The sequence below is a fragment of the Salmo trutta genome, chromosome 9 (genome assembly GCF_901001165.1).
Source record: "Salmo trutta chromosome 9, fSalTru1.1, whole genome shotgun sequence".
NCBI lineage: Eukaryota > Metazoa > Chordata > Actinopteri > Salmoniformes > Salmonidae > Salmo > Salmo trutta.
This window is the reverse complement of record NC_042965.1, coordinates 13677745-13693048: the sequence shown is the minus strand read 5'-3', so window position 1 is coordinate 13693048 and position 15304 is coordinate 13677745. Positions and strand designations below refer to the sequence as shown.

General features: G+C 42.3%; 1 protein-coding gene across 2 annotated transcripts in view; it reads right to left on the bottom strand.

Annotated features, from left to right (window-relative positions):
* The window catches only part of LOC115199936 (uncharacterized), a 32642-nt gene that overhangs the window by 1831 nt on the left and 15507 nt on the right, over positions 1-15304 (bottom strand). For both annotated transcript variants that reach the window (XM_029762498.1, XM_029762497.1), the window contains exons 2-5: positions 2490-2533; positions 2199-2363; positions 1780-2016; positions 783-957 (exon numbers count right to left, since the gene is read on the bottom strand). In XM_029762498.1, the coding sequence (XP_029618358.1) occupies positions 783-957; positions 1780-2016; positions 2199-2361 (575 nt within the window). In that variant the 5' untranslated portion in view covers positions 2362-2363; positions 2490-2533. The remainder of the gene's footprint in view (positions 1-782; positions 958-1779; positions 2017-2198; positions 2364-2489; positions 2534-15304) is intronic.

Here is a 15304-nt window from a genome sequence, read left to right as displayed (position 1 = left end):
TTGTCCTGTTGGAAGGTGAACCTTCGCCCCAGTCTGAGGTTCTGAGCAGGTTTTCATCAAGGATTTCTGTACTTTGTTCCGTTCATCTTTGCCTCGATCCTGACTAGTCTCCCAGTCCCTGCTGCTGAAAAACATCCCTACGCCATGGTACCAGATGTCCTCCAGACGTGACTTGGCATTCAGGCCAAAGAGTTACATCTTGGTTTCATCAGACGAGAGAATCTTGTTTCTCATGGTCTGAGAGTCCTTTCAGGTGCCTTTTGGCAAACTCCAAGCGGGCTGTCATCTGCCCTTTAGTGAGGATTGGCTTCCGTCTGGCCACTTTACCATAAAGGCCTGATTGGTAGAGTGCTGCAGAGATGGTTGTCCTTCTGGAAGGTTCTCCCATCTCCACAGAGGAACTCTGGAGCACTGTAAGAGTGACCATCGGGTTCTTGGCCACCTCCCTGACCAAGGCCCTTCTCCCCTGATTGCTCAGTTTGGCCAGGCGGCCAGCTCTAGGAAGATTCTTGGTGGTTCCAAACGTCTTCCATTTTAAGAATGATGGAGGCCACTGTTCTTGGGGACCTTCAGTGCTGCAGAAATGTTTCTAAAAACCTGTTCTCGCTTTGTCATTATGAGTTATTGTGTGTAAAATGAAGAAAAATATATATTTTATCCATTTTAGAATAAGGCTGTAATGTAACAAAATGTGGAAAAAGTCAAGGGGCCTGAATACTTTCCGAATGCACTATATGTATGACATTATAACACCCGTATAACACCCATAAATAAAACCATACCTCACATCCTCCTCCTCTATATACGTCTCCTCCTCTTCATCCTCATAGTATGATGAAGAGGGCAGATAAAGATGCAGTGTGGATGATGTTGAGAAAGGCCTCCTCCCCCTCCACGTGTCCTGCTGCTGTCTATGTGTGTTGTCATGTTTGGCGTTGCAGGGCACTCTGGGACATTCTTACAAGAAATGCATAATAAAGTCAGTCAGTCAATGTGAGAGATGTGGTTTTGGAGTGTGAACAGCTACCTTCTGAAACTACGGCTGCAGATGTTTCATATTCATTCTTGGCTAATGTCCAAATACAATGTCTTGAAATTAACATGGTCAGTGTATGAGAGATTGAGCACAACTTCATTTAAAGCAGTGTTAAGACTGTGTGTGTGTGTGTGTGTGTGTGTGTGTGTGTGTGTGTGTGTGTGTGTGAGACCATTATCGATAGAGGATTTCAAAGGTAATTAATAAAAGCTGCAGCTAACACACAGAGAGGAAATTTCATGCGAACGGGTAATAAAATTGGTTGATTATTTGTTTGGGCAACCAAAGATAAACCACAGCTGTTTAGCCTGAAGTCAGAAAGGGAAAAGATTAGTTTATCCATGTTATTTGGTTATGTTTATGGGAATTTGTGAGGCAGATAGAAGCTTGTGTGTATAGCTCTACTGTTGGTTCATAAGAGAGAACTCTGATCAAAGGGCTTTTTCAATGGTTAACACTAAGAGTAAACAGCAGCCTCAGTCACCCATTATAACAGTGATGAGTACACTTTAGCTCCAGATGCTGCAACACAGGTCAGGTTAAGCAGTAGTAATTCAGATTTTTATTTGTGTTTGGTTTGTTACATGCAAAGCTAGTGTTCCTTCCAAGTTAGCTTTGTGGATTAAGGGACTGTGTAAGCAAGCGAAAACATAAACAGGATATGAAAAATTAGGAGATCAAGAAAGAAAGAATTTGACAGTTGGAATATATTAGATATTTTCCACTAAGAGAAGGGTGTTTACCTGTCCTGTCCCTGATTTGAGCTCCAGGTCTCTGGCCCGGGTCTCTGCGCCTTCCTCCTCCCCCGGGTGCAGTAACTGGTCTGCTCATGGCTCTGGTCCCCCTCCCTGGGCTGTTCTCAAGTCTACCCAGAGCACTGCTCACTGGCCTCCCTCCCACTCCTCTGGCATTGCTCTTGGGAGTCAACCTGGCACTGCTGCAGCTGGGCCTCTGCTGCAGAGTGCAGCGGAAGCCCTGGGCTGAGAGAACACAGGTAGAGTTAGAACAAGATCTTCTAATGAAAGTAACAGCAATAGAGTTTTGATATTGCTTTAAAGCACCATAGTCATTTCCAACCCAGCCCTGCATGAGTATTGAATCAGAATGAATGGCGTCTTCTGATTCTGTTGCTGTGGATATTTATGTATTGCTAGAGTATCACCGTAAAGGCAACTGGTGTAGACATCGTCTGAAGAGGTGGGGTCTGCGGATGCTCTGAGGGATCGCCTCTGGAAACAGGATGTTGGTCTTTGTAACCAGGATCTTGGCCTTGGAAACCATGCAGAGTGCCCTCGATCCATGCGGAGGCCTCTGGACTTAAACATCCCTATTGATTTATAGAAACAGGCTTTGGTCTCTGAAGTAAATGCAAATTTTCTCTTGGGCTCTTTTAATGAAAAATCCAAATTAAAATGAAAAGCATACAGTTAGAGTGCAGCTGGCTGTGACTTACGGGACAGTAGGTAAAGCAGCACAATTCTTAAATCACCAAAACATCTGCAAAAGAAGAGGAAACATCATTATGGAGCATTAGACAGAAGCATGTTCGCATACGAAATGTAGATGTTTGAGTGCAGTGATGTTTGAACATGTCTGTCAGGACACTATCAACACATACAGAGATTGAACATTAAAGCTACAATATGTAACTTTTTGGGCGACCCGAACAAATTCACATAGAAATGTGTGTTATAGATCTATCAAGCGAGTCTAAGAAGTGGTAGATCTATTCTATGCTTCCCATTCTTAAGTTTCGTTTTTGAATCTTTCACTTTCGGTTTTGTACACCAGCTTCAAACAGCTGAAAATACAATACTTTTGGTTATGGAAAATATTTGTCCCAGCGATTTAGATGGTACAATGATTCTCTACATGACACTTGCTTGTTTTGTCATATAAACAAAAATTAGGCAAACTATTAGAATTTTAGCAACCAGGAAATGGCGGAGTGATTTCTGTTAATACTGTGTATCAGTGGCCTCCCGGGTGGCGCAGTGGTCTAAGGCACTGCATCGCAGTGCTAGCTGTGCCACCAGCGATTCTGGGTTCGCGACCGGGAGGCCCATCGGGCGGCGCTTCACCTTCGCCTCTCCCGAGTCCGTACGGCAGTTGCAGCAATGAGACAAGACTGTAACTACTACCAATTGGATACCACGAAATTGGGGAGAAAAAAGGGGGTAAACATTTTTTTTAAATACTGTGTATTGGACAATGTCACAAAAACAATCTGTGTGCTTCTATGGGGCAGAAGTCAGCATGTTGTTGGATAGCCAGATTGCTAGCAAGAGTGACAAGAAACTGCAATGTGGGGAATCGTTTCAGATCATGGGGTGTTTCAGATCGTTTTATCTTGTTCTTGATACGATGTCTTGTTTTGAGGTGTTTTGACTGATTTCATGTCAATGCTAATATGGCTAAAGTGCGCTAGCGAGCTAACCAACAACTGTATTGATGTATTTGAGAGGGAACAAGTGCTCATTGTGCAAATGTATTTATGTTTTCAATAAACTTTGGAGACAAAATATAGCTTACATGTTGTAAGCAACTTAAGCCAGTGTTTCCCAAACTCCGCCAAGGGGTGCACATTTTGGTTTTTGCCCTAGCACTACACAATTGATTCAAATAATGAACTAATCATCAAGCTTTGATTATTTGAAATCAGCTGTGTAGTGCTGGAGCAAAAACCAAAACGTGTTCCGCTTGAGGTCCCCAGGGCCAAGTTTTGGAAATGCTGATCTAAGCCAACCCAGTCTGTTTTGCCCCATAGTTGTGCAGGCATCGGTTGTTGCTAAACAACCAACACCTCTATACCAGGGGAGAAAGACTGCCCCCTCTCATTGAAGCCGGAGATGTTCAAGGCCGACCACGGTATTGCGGGCATTGTTTGCACAAAACAGGATCCATTATAGGAATGGAAAAATTACAATATTCGTGGTCAATCTTCATATATATTAAAAAATAATACACCAGATGTATGTCCTTGAACATATTATTTTAAAATCGCACACAGAAGAAGTTAGAAGGATAATTTAATTGCTAATGGAAGCCTGCAGTACCCCTGTCGGCCTTCAAAGTTAGTTATTCAATGAGATGGGGCTAGCCTGCAACGTCCCCAGTGATGCCAATTTAGCAATTTTGTTGCTAGATTTAGCAACTTTTTAGACTACCCTGGCAACTTTTTTTTCAAACAGCACTTAGCAACAAATTTAGCTGCTTTTAAAAATGTATTTGGAACTTTTAGCAACTTTTTAAAAGTGACTCAAACACTAAACTGCACGCATTTTCCCTCTAAATGACACAAAAACGATTTTCTCTGTCACACACTCAGTCACAACACACGTGCCTGGCTGCAAAAGTACATTGTGAGTGACGTCAGCAGCAGGCCAGCAGCAATTTCAGCAAATTGAAAATCATTGTTGGCTGACTGCAGCAGCAGTAGTACGGGTTCGACGAGCCAAACCCAATGAATATAGTTGGTCATGAATGTTTGATCTTGAACAAAATTACAACATCAATCAACATGTCTCAATCAAATTTGTACAGCTAGAAGTACAGAAAAGAGTGAGAGTCTGTACCTGAACAAATGTCAAATCATATTTTTTGCCGAGCTGGCCAGTTAATTTAAGTAACGTTATTGTGTATTCTACGTAATTTTAAAAAGCACATAAAGGTCATGTTAACTGACTGATATTATCTCATAGAACAAAAAAATGTCAGATCTAAGCTTGTGTTAACCTCAGACTTTATTTTTGGTGTTTATCCCAAAACGCTATTCTTTCCCCATTAATTTTCACCATGGCTGAACGAACAAGAGGTAACTAATTTCCGGGTTTTAGGACAACAAGTTGGCGAGCTCTAGTGCTTCCAAGACAACTAGTAACTCAAAAAAAGTTGGTCAAATCATGATGTCAGAGATCTTCGGGTCAGAAAGTCGGAGCGCTTGGATGACCGTTCAAAGCGTTTTTTCCCCAGTCGGAGTTCCCAGTTGTCTTGAACGCACTGAAGTCGGATTTCAGGATTTCCGAACTCGGCATATGTCTTCATGAGACTCCATAGCAGCATTTCTGTTAGCCAGTAGTAGCCTGCTTTTCTCAGATCAGAAAATAGAAAAGCCGATAAATAAAATTGGTCAGGAGGAGATTAAAATAAAATCCCATTGCAAAATAATCCTTTTTAGCATATTCATTGATGGAAATACATTTGACTGGTCATGCTTATCGCTATATAGGATCATTTACATAATTTAGTGGAATTAATTTGGAGCATGTGTACAGAATATTTGTTATGTACAGTTGAAGTCAGAAGTTTACATACACCTTAGCCAAATACATTTAAACTCAGTTTTTCACAATTCCTGACATTTAATCCTAGTAAAAATTCGCTGTCTTAGGTCAGTTAGGATCACCACTTTATTTTAAGAATGTGAAATGTCAGAATAATAGTAGAGAGAATGATTTATTTCAGCTTTTATTTCTTTCATCACATTCCCAGTGGGTCAGAAGTTTACATCCACTCAATTAGTATTTGGTAGCATTGCCTTTAAATTGTTTAACTTGGGTCAAACGTTTTGGGTAGCCTTCCACAAGCTTCCCACAATAAGTTGGGTGAATTTTGTCCCATTCCTCCTGACAGAGCTGGTGTAATTGAGTCAGGTTTGTAGGCCTCCTTGCTCACACATGCTTTTTCAGTTCTGCCCACAAATGTTCTATAGGATTGAGGTTAGGGCTTTGTGATGGCCACTCCAATACCTTGACTTTGTTGTCCTTAAGCCATTTTGCCACAGCTGTGGAAGTATGCTTGGGGTCATTCTCCATTTGGAAGACCCATTTGCGATCAAGCTTTAACTTCCTGACTGTTGTCTTGAGATGTTCCTTCAATATATCCACATACTTTTTCTTTCTCATGATGCCATCTATTTTGTGAAGTGCACCAGTCCCTCCTGCAGCAAAGCACCCCCACAACATGATGCTGCCACCATCGTGCTTCACGGTTGGGATGGTGTTCTTCGGCTTGCAAGCATCCCCCTTTTCTGTAGAGACTGTAGAGAGAGTGATTTATTTCAGCTTTTATTTCTTTCATCACATTCCCAGTGGGTCAGAAGTTTACATACACTCAATTAGTATTTGGTAGCATTGCCTTTAAATTGTTTAACTTGGGTCAAGGATTGAGGTTAGAGCTTTGTGATGGCCACTCCAATACCTTGACTTTGTTGTCCTTAAGCCATTTTGCCACAACTTTGGAAGTATGCTTGGGGTCATTGTCCATTTGGAAGACACATTTGCGACCAAGCTTTAACTTCCTGACTGATGTCTTGAGATGTTGCTTCAATATATCCACATATTTTTTCTTCCTCATGATGCCATCTATTTTGTGAAGTACACCAGTCCCTCCTTCAGCAAAGCACCCCCACAACATGATGCTGCCACCCCGTGCTTCACCATTGGGATGGTGTTCTTCGGCTTGCAAGCCTCCCCTTTTTCCACCAAACTTAACGATGGTCATTATGGCCAAACAGTTCTATTTTTGTTTCATCAGACCAGAGGACATTTCTCCAAAAAGTACAACCTTTGTCCCCATGTGCAGTTGCAAACCGTAGTCTGGCTTTTTTATGGCGGTTTTGGAGTAGTGGCTTCTTCCTTGCTGAGTGGCCTTTCAGGTTCTGTCGATATAGGACTCGTTTTACTGTGGATATAGATACTTTTGTACCTGTTTCCTCCAGCATCTTCACAAGGTCCTTTGCTGTTGTTCTGGGATTGATTTGCACTTTTCGCACCAAAGTACGTTCATCTCTAGGAGACAGAACGTGTCTCCTTCCTGAGCGCTTTGACGGCTGCGTGGTCCCATGGTGTTTATACTTATGTACTATTGTTTGTACAGATGAACATGGTACCTTCAGGCATTTGGAAATTGCTCCCAAGAATGAACCAGACTTGTGGAGGTCTACAATTTTTTTCTGAGGCCTTGGCTGATATCTTTTGATTTTCCCTTGATGTCAAGCAGAGGCACTGAGTTTGAAGGTAATGATGTCAAATGACGTTATATCTACAGTATCTTAGCTAGCAAGCTTAGCTAGTAATCTTAGCTAGCAAGCTAGCAGGCATCATGAATCAAGTCGACAATCTACTGGCAAATCTTTTTCAACCCTTGTCATATGAAGATAAATAATGAAGAGAAATTATAGATAAAACGTATCGGTGCTCATTGGCCATTGGACATAAACATTACACATCAATTTGGAAATCGTAAATTCAACAATGAGTGGTTTGGAAGGAATCAGTTGCTAATTGCAAGCATTGCAAAGCAATCACTAGCCTGCTATTCAGTGTGGCGGGTGTGCGGTCCAAGTCTGGGTTAAAGGGTCTCTTTTCCAAGCTTAAAAGAATAAACATTTAACATTGGACATGCTGTCAATCATTCGAAATGTGTATTCATTTGTGGATGTCCATCACCCATTTCGTAGGATATGATATTGTAGACTACAGGAAAAGGAGGGCCGAGCACGTCCCCATTCTCATCAACGGGGCTGTAGTGGAGCAGGTTGAGAGCTTCAAGTTCCTTGGTGTCCACATCGCCAACAAACTATCATGGTGCAACCACACCAAGACTGTCGTCAAGAGGGCATGACAATGTCTATTCCCCCTCAGGAGACTCAAAAGATTTGGCATGGGTCCTTAGATCCTCAAAGTTCTACAGCTGCACCATCGAGAGCATCCTGACTGGTTGCTTCACGACCTGGTATGGCAACTGCTCGGCATCCGGCCACAAGGTGCTACAGAGGGTAGCGCGTACGGCCCAGTACATCACTGGGGCCAAGCTTCCTGCCATCCAGGACCTCTATACCAGGCGGTGTCAGAGGAAGGCCCTAAAAATTGTCATAGACTGTTCTCTCTGCTACCTGAGGGCAAGTGGTACCGAAGTGCCAACTTCCAAGTCTATGTCCAAAAGGCTCCTTAACAGCTTCTACCCCAAGCCATAAGACCTCTGAACAGCTAACCAAATGGCTACCCGGACAATTTGCATTGACCCTGCATTTTTTATGCTGCTGCTTCTCGCTGTTTATTATCTATGCACAGTCACTTTACCCCTACCTACATGTACAAATTACCTCAATTAACCTGTACCCCCACACATTGACATGGTACTGGTACCCTATAGCCTCGTTATTGTTCTCTTATTGTGTTACTTTTTAAACCTTTGTTTATTTAGTAAATATTTTCTTAACTCTTATTTTTCTTAACTGCATTGTTGGTTAAGGGCTTGTAAGTAAGCATTTCACTGTAAGGTCTACACCTGTTGTATTTGGCACATGTGAAAAATGTAATTTGATTTTGATTTGATGTTACGAATTACAATTTGTATTATATGTTACGAATTTGCAAATGTACAATATGTTACGAATTTGCAAAACGTATGGTATGTTACAAATTCTAGCTAGGTGCCTAGGTGGCTAATGTTAGTAAAGCTAGGGATTAGGGGCTAGGGTTCATTTTAGGAGTTAGGTTAAAGGGTTAACCTCTACAGGACCCCCTCCCCCGCGCGGGATGGTTGAGATAACGTAGGCTAATGTGATTAGCATGAGGTTGTAAGTAACAAAAAGAAAATCACAGGACATAGACATATCTGATATGGGCAAAAAGCTAAAATTCTTCTAAAACTAACTGTGCAATATAAAACTAACTGTGAAAACTAACTGTGCAATTTAAAATAGCGATTACAGTGAAAGAATACCATGCTATTGTTTGTGGAGAGTGCACAATTATGAACTTGAAAATGTATTAGTAAACCAATTTGGCACATTTGGGCAGTCTTGATACAACATTTTGAACAGATATACAACGGTTCATTGGATCAGTATAAAACTTTGCACATACACTGCTGCCATCTAGTGTCCAAAATCGAAATAGTGCCTGGGCTGGAATAATACATTATGGCCTTTCTCTTGCATTTCAAAGATGATGGTACAAAAGAATACAAGAAAACGCATGTTTTTTTCTTTGTATTATCTTTTACCAGATCTAATGCGTTATATTCTCATACATTAATTTCACATTTCCACAAACTTCAAAGTGTTTTCTTTCAAATGGTATCAAGAATATGCATATCCTTGCTTCAGGCAGTTACATTTGGGAATGTCATTTTAGGCGAATTTTTTTTTAAAGTGTCGGATCCTTAACAGGTTTGAAGTAACCATATGTCTCATGCAACCAAAAACAAACAGAACATATCATGCTAAATGGGTGTCTCGGATTTACGTAGAGAACAATACAAAATGCTCTGAGACCAAGTTGGTGGTACAGTAAAAGTTAGCACATGAAAAAGCATAGTACATATGGGAAGTACTAATACACCATGATATAGGGGAGGCGCATTAAAGCACATGAGGAAATTTGGCTTGGGGGGAAGACATTTTTAAGTAAAACCTGCAAAAGAGCAAATGTAAACCAGGGAAAAAATACACTACCCTCCCCTGTGCCCAATAAAAACATTTTTTATCAACCCTCCCCTATTTTGGATCACTCCTCCGCCCCAATAAATTGCAATCTGTCCGTTAGAATAACTGTCCACATTTGCTTTTCCTCAGCCGACAATACCAGTAATGAACAGCAAAATTACTAGCCTATGTCCATCTACTATAGTAGAAAAGTTTAGACTACCTATTATTTTGGTCAGCTTGTCGAGAAATAGCCTATTCCAAACAGACTGGGACAGTTGTGGGACGGTAGATCCCAAATTCATACAAACAGTAGGCCAAGACTACAATCAAAAAGCAATGAGTCTGATGCAACAGATCACAACGTTTAGCTTAAAATGTTGATAAACTATTATTTCTTCACATTATACAGCCAGCAATGCGCACAAGGCAGTAGGCTACGCGCGAATGTTCGTTCCATAATGCAATTAGCGGGAAAATAATGTTGTCAAAAGAGCACTGCACATGTGAGTGGTTTCATGTGACAGAGATTAAAATATCCTTTGGTAATTTAGAAAGAGAGGAGATCTGATAGGCTACTTTGAAGCAACGTAAGACATGCCTGTGTGATGCGCTGAAGCCTGCCTTCCGTTGCCGTTGGATGCCGCGTTCAAAGCAACTGGGAGCTCGGAAATCTCTGACTTCCGACTTCAGTGTGTTCGAGACAACTGGGAACTAGGGATAAAAACGAGCTCCGAATGAGAAAAATCGTTTTGACAGGTCATCCAACTCGGAATTCCAACTCGGAACTCTGGCTCCAACTTTTCCGACCTGAAACTCATCGGCCTATTTTTTGGAGTTCCCAGATGTCCTGAAAGCACCACAATATGATGCAGCAGCAGCTCTTGCACTGTCTGACAGATTTTCCACTCAAAGGCGGCTCTGTATCTGTAAATGTGTGATAAATGAAATACAGTTGAAGTCGAAAGTTTACATACACTTAGGTTGGAGTCATTAAAACTCGTTTTTCAACCACTCCACACATTTCTTGTTAACAAATTATAGTTTTGACAAGCCGGTTAGGACATCTACTTTGTGCATGACACAAGTAATTTTTCCAATAATTGTTTACAGACAGATTATTTCACTTATCATTCACTGTATCACAATTCCAGTGGGTCAGAAGTTTACATACATTAAGTTGACTGTGCCTTTAAACAGCTTGGAAAATTCCAGAAAATGATGTAATGGCTTTAGATACTTCTGATAGGCTAATTGACATCATTTGAGTAAATTGGAGGTGTACCTGTGGATGTATTTCAAGGCCTACCTTCAAACTCAGTGCGTCTTTGCTTGACATCATGGGAAAATCTAAAGAAATCAGTCAAGACCTCAGAAAAAAACTGTAGACCTCCACAAGTCTGGTTCATCCTTGGGAGCAATTTCCAAATGCCTGAAGGTACCACATCCATCAGTACAAACAGTAGTATGCAAGTATAAACACCATGGGACCACTCAGCCGTCATACCGCTCAGGAAGGAGACGCGTTCTGTCTCCTAGAGATGAATGTACTTTGGTGCGAAAAGTGCAAATCAATCTCAGAACAACAGCAAAGGACCTTGTGAAGATGCTAGAGGAAACGGATGCAAAAATATCTATATCTACAGTCAAAACGAGACCTATTTCGACATAACCTGAAAGGCCGCTCAGCAAGGAAGAAGCCACTGCTCCAAACCGCCATAAAAGAAAACAGACTATGGTTTGCAACTGCACATGGGGACAAAGATCATACCGTTTGGAAAAATATCCTCTGGTCTGATGAAACAAAAATAGAACTGTTTGGCCATAATGACCATCGTTATGTTTGGAGGAAAAGGGGGATGCTTGCAAGCCGAAGAACACCATCCCAACCGTGAAGCACGATGGTGGCAGCATCATGTTGTGGGGGTGCTTTGCTGCAGGAGGGACTGGTGCACTTCACAAAATAGATGGCATCATGAGAAAGAAAAAGTATGTGGATATATTGAAGGAACATCTCAAGACAACAGTCAGGAAGTTAAAGCTTGATCGCAAATGGGTCTTCCAAATGGAGAATGACCCCAAGCATACTTCCACAGCTGTGGCAAAATGGCTTAAGGACAACAAAGTCAAGCTATTGGAGTGGCCATCACAAAGCCCTAACCTCAATCCTATAGAACATTTGTGGGCAGAACTGAAAAAGCATGTGTGAGCAAGGAGGCCTACAAACCTGACTCAATTACACCAGCTCTGTCAGGAGGAATGGGACAAAATTCACCCAACTTATTGTGGGAAGCTTGTGGAAGGCTACCCAAAACGTTTGACCCAAGTTAAACAATTTAAAGGCAATGCTACCAAATACTAATTGAGTGGATGTAAACTTCTGACCCACTGGGAATGTGATGAAAGAAATAAAAGCTGAAATAAATCATTCTCTCTACTATTATTCTGACATTTCACATTATTAAAATAAAGTGATCCTAACTGACCTAAGACAGGGAATTTTTACGAGGATTAAATGTCAGGAATTGTGAAAAACTGATTTTAAATGTATTTGGCTAAGGTGTATGTAAACTTCTGACTTCAACTGTATATGGATGTTACATTTTACTTCCTGGGTTGGTTATGAAGGCTTCTTCTAACCCATCGCTCTCTACTACATATAATAAAACGATTAAAATATATCTTTACATTAAAAACCAAAGTCTATCAGAATTCCAGTCATTCCAATACATGTTATACCCCTTGATCTTCAAGAATAGGACTTGGAAATATGGAAGTATAGATTAGCCAAATTGTTTTCCCTGAGCATAACCCCAAAACTAAGGATTTATTAGCCAGCCCTACTCTGTTGTTTGTGATTTTGTTGTCATGGAGGAGTGATTGGGGTCATTGATTTGAGTTGGGGAAAAAATGCTACCCTCATGGAATGGCATGCTTTGAGCACGACTGAAACGTGCTATTTACATGTGAAAAATTAATACCATATGCTGCATTTTCTATAGGCCTATTGTTAAACTTTTTGTTGGTGTCACTTTGATATCTTGATAATATGCAGCTGTTTAAAGGGCAAATCCACAGATGAAACAATAACAAAATGGACACCCCGCCTCTGTTTTGGTAAAAAGCTGAGGGATGGGCCTGGAGAAATGTAACCACTCTCAGATTAATAGACAGAGCTATGGATGCAAGGACTAACCATCCATGATATCAAATGTATTGGTTTAACCATGTTATGAGGCTATACAGTGTTTGTTTACGTTTACAAACATTGGAGAAAACAAGCTTATATTTTGGGTTCTAATGGAGTGTGACAGTTGAACTAAGCTCATGAGGCATTTATAAGTTATATTCTTCAAGAATCAATGGATATAATTTTCAAGTCCAAAAATGGATGTAGCAACTACAGATTGCCGCTTTAAGTCTATTTCAAGTGTGCGAGTTTGAACATGTGTCCATTAAGCCTATGGATAAAACATTTTTATTAGCATGTATTAGATTGAGCAATAAAAGCCCCAGTTTTATTCCATAGGCTTGGATCTGTGCAGCTGTGCAGCTGTTGCAAGAGCGCATTTTTCACTGGCTGTCCACTGGTTCCAAAAACAATGATTAATAGGCAGCTTAAACTTCTTGAATTCAACCATTATTGGGTTCAAATACACATTTAGATTTGTGAACAGCCACCCACAACAACCACAATCTGTAAGGTGCAAATAGCTAAATGAGAGAGCAGCAGTGTGATTCACATCAATGCGCCATGTAGATATTAAGTGATATCCGTATCGCCGTAGACTGCACCACTGCTGTCGTCCTTACCTCCAAGCATTTATTCAAGTTGGATAATCTTTGGATGTCAACAGAAGTCGTACCATTGGAAGACAGCTTGGACTGTATCCTAGAAAAGCCTATTCCTGCTCTTTTCCCGCTATCCATCAAACCCATTTGGTGTGTCATCATAGTGGTCTCTGACTTGTGGTCAGACTCGCTCAGGTGGAACAAATTTAAACTTGCGCCTTTTTTCAACGCTGATTTGAATGTCATTGAGAAAACAGAGAAGTGTCAAAGATTTTTTCTCAGCAAACCTCCTTTCTGAATTTAAAAGTAATCACCAAAGTAATCATCTAGTTTTTCAAAAGTATCTGTAATCGGATTACAATACTTTTGCAGGTAACGTAACGGATTGCAGCTACCGTTTTTTTGCAATCCGTTAAATGTAACGGATGATATGTAATCCATTACTCCCTCATCTACTCAACCAACACCACAACCAGCTGGCGCAATTGGATACGGCTATGGAGAAGGTCCTTCGTATTCTCCACCGCCTTGACAACACCAGAGAAAATCTTCATACCGTTATTAGAGGGCCTTCTACCACACGTCTTCACAGTGAGCCAGTCCCCCAGCCTACCTAGCAGTCCGCCCAGGTCAGCCATGCCCGACTGTCCCTTCCGGAGAAGTATGACGGTACTCCATCTAAATATTGTGGTTTCCTAGTCCAGTGCTCCCTCCATTTTGTAAATCAGACTGGAGCCCCCACCACTGAGAGGTCCAAGGTTGCCACGGTCATTTTCCTCTGACTGGGCGGGCGTTGGAATGGGCTACGGCAGTCTGGAAGAGAGGAGAGTACAAGCTGGGTTCCTACAAGAGGTTCATGGCTCTGTTCAGGGCGGTCTTCGACCATCCTCCAGAGGGCAGAAAGGGAGGATAGTGACTTCTCCAACTCCATCAGGGTGCTCAGACCACTGTAGAGTACGCCTTCACCTTTCAGACTGTGGCAGCCTCCAGTGGATGGAATGAGCTGGCGCTCCGCACCCTATTGCAGGGGAGGACTGCGCCAAGAGGTACAAATGGAGTTGGCATATCGGGATGACAACCTTTCCTTGGACACACTCATCGCAATGGCCATTCGTCTGGATAACCATTTTCGGGGTGCCGGTGCCCACCTTGCCACTCTTCTCCCTCCTTTGGCCATCCTGAACCCATGAAGATGGGGTCCACGCAGCAGAGTGGCATCGCCGGAGTCATTGGGGTCAGGAGGGGCTTCAGTGATGTCCGGTGTGTCCCAACCTGGGATCCATGAGAGCAGAGGGGCGGCCCTTTGATCATCCATTTCCTGGGAAAGGCGTGAGTGCTCCATCGTTTTCCGCCAAACTGTTCCTGGTTTTCATTTCACTGGTTGGCTGTCCCTCATGGGGTGTTTCTACCGCTGTTTCTATCTAGTGGATTCCAGTGCCGTGGGGAATTTCTTTAACCAGGCCCTCATCTATATGAATATTTCCTTGTACCCACTCTCCTGTTTCGGTCCACGCCCTGGATAATCGACAAGTGGGATCCGGCATTATCACACACGTCACAGCACCACTCATCTTCACCGTGGGATCCATGCACCAGGAGAGCCTTCCATTCCCCATTATCACTGCACCAGTGCACAAAGTCATCCTCGACCTCCCATGGCTCCAACGTAATGACCCCACCATCTCCTGGTCGAGGATGGGCACCCGGATGCAGGAGGACCTGCTTTCCTTTGCCTTGTGGTTCCACATCGGTTGAGAGTCCTGTGGTTTCCCTCCAGCCTGACATCCCGGAGGTTTACCAGGATCTCCGGGTGGTGTTCTCCAAGACCCAAGCCATCTGTCTCCCTCATCGTGCCTGGGACTATGCCATCTACCTACTAGAAGGCTCTGCGCAGCCGCGTCTTCCCTCTGTTGGTGCTCTCCAACAGTGTTTTGTCTGCTCATCCACCTCTCCTGCGTCGGCAGACTTCTTCTTTGTGAAGGATGGGGATCTCTGTCCCTGTATTGATTGCAAAGGTCTCAATTCCATCACCACTAAATACCGCT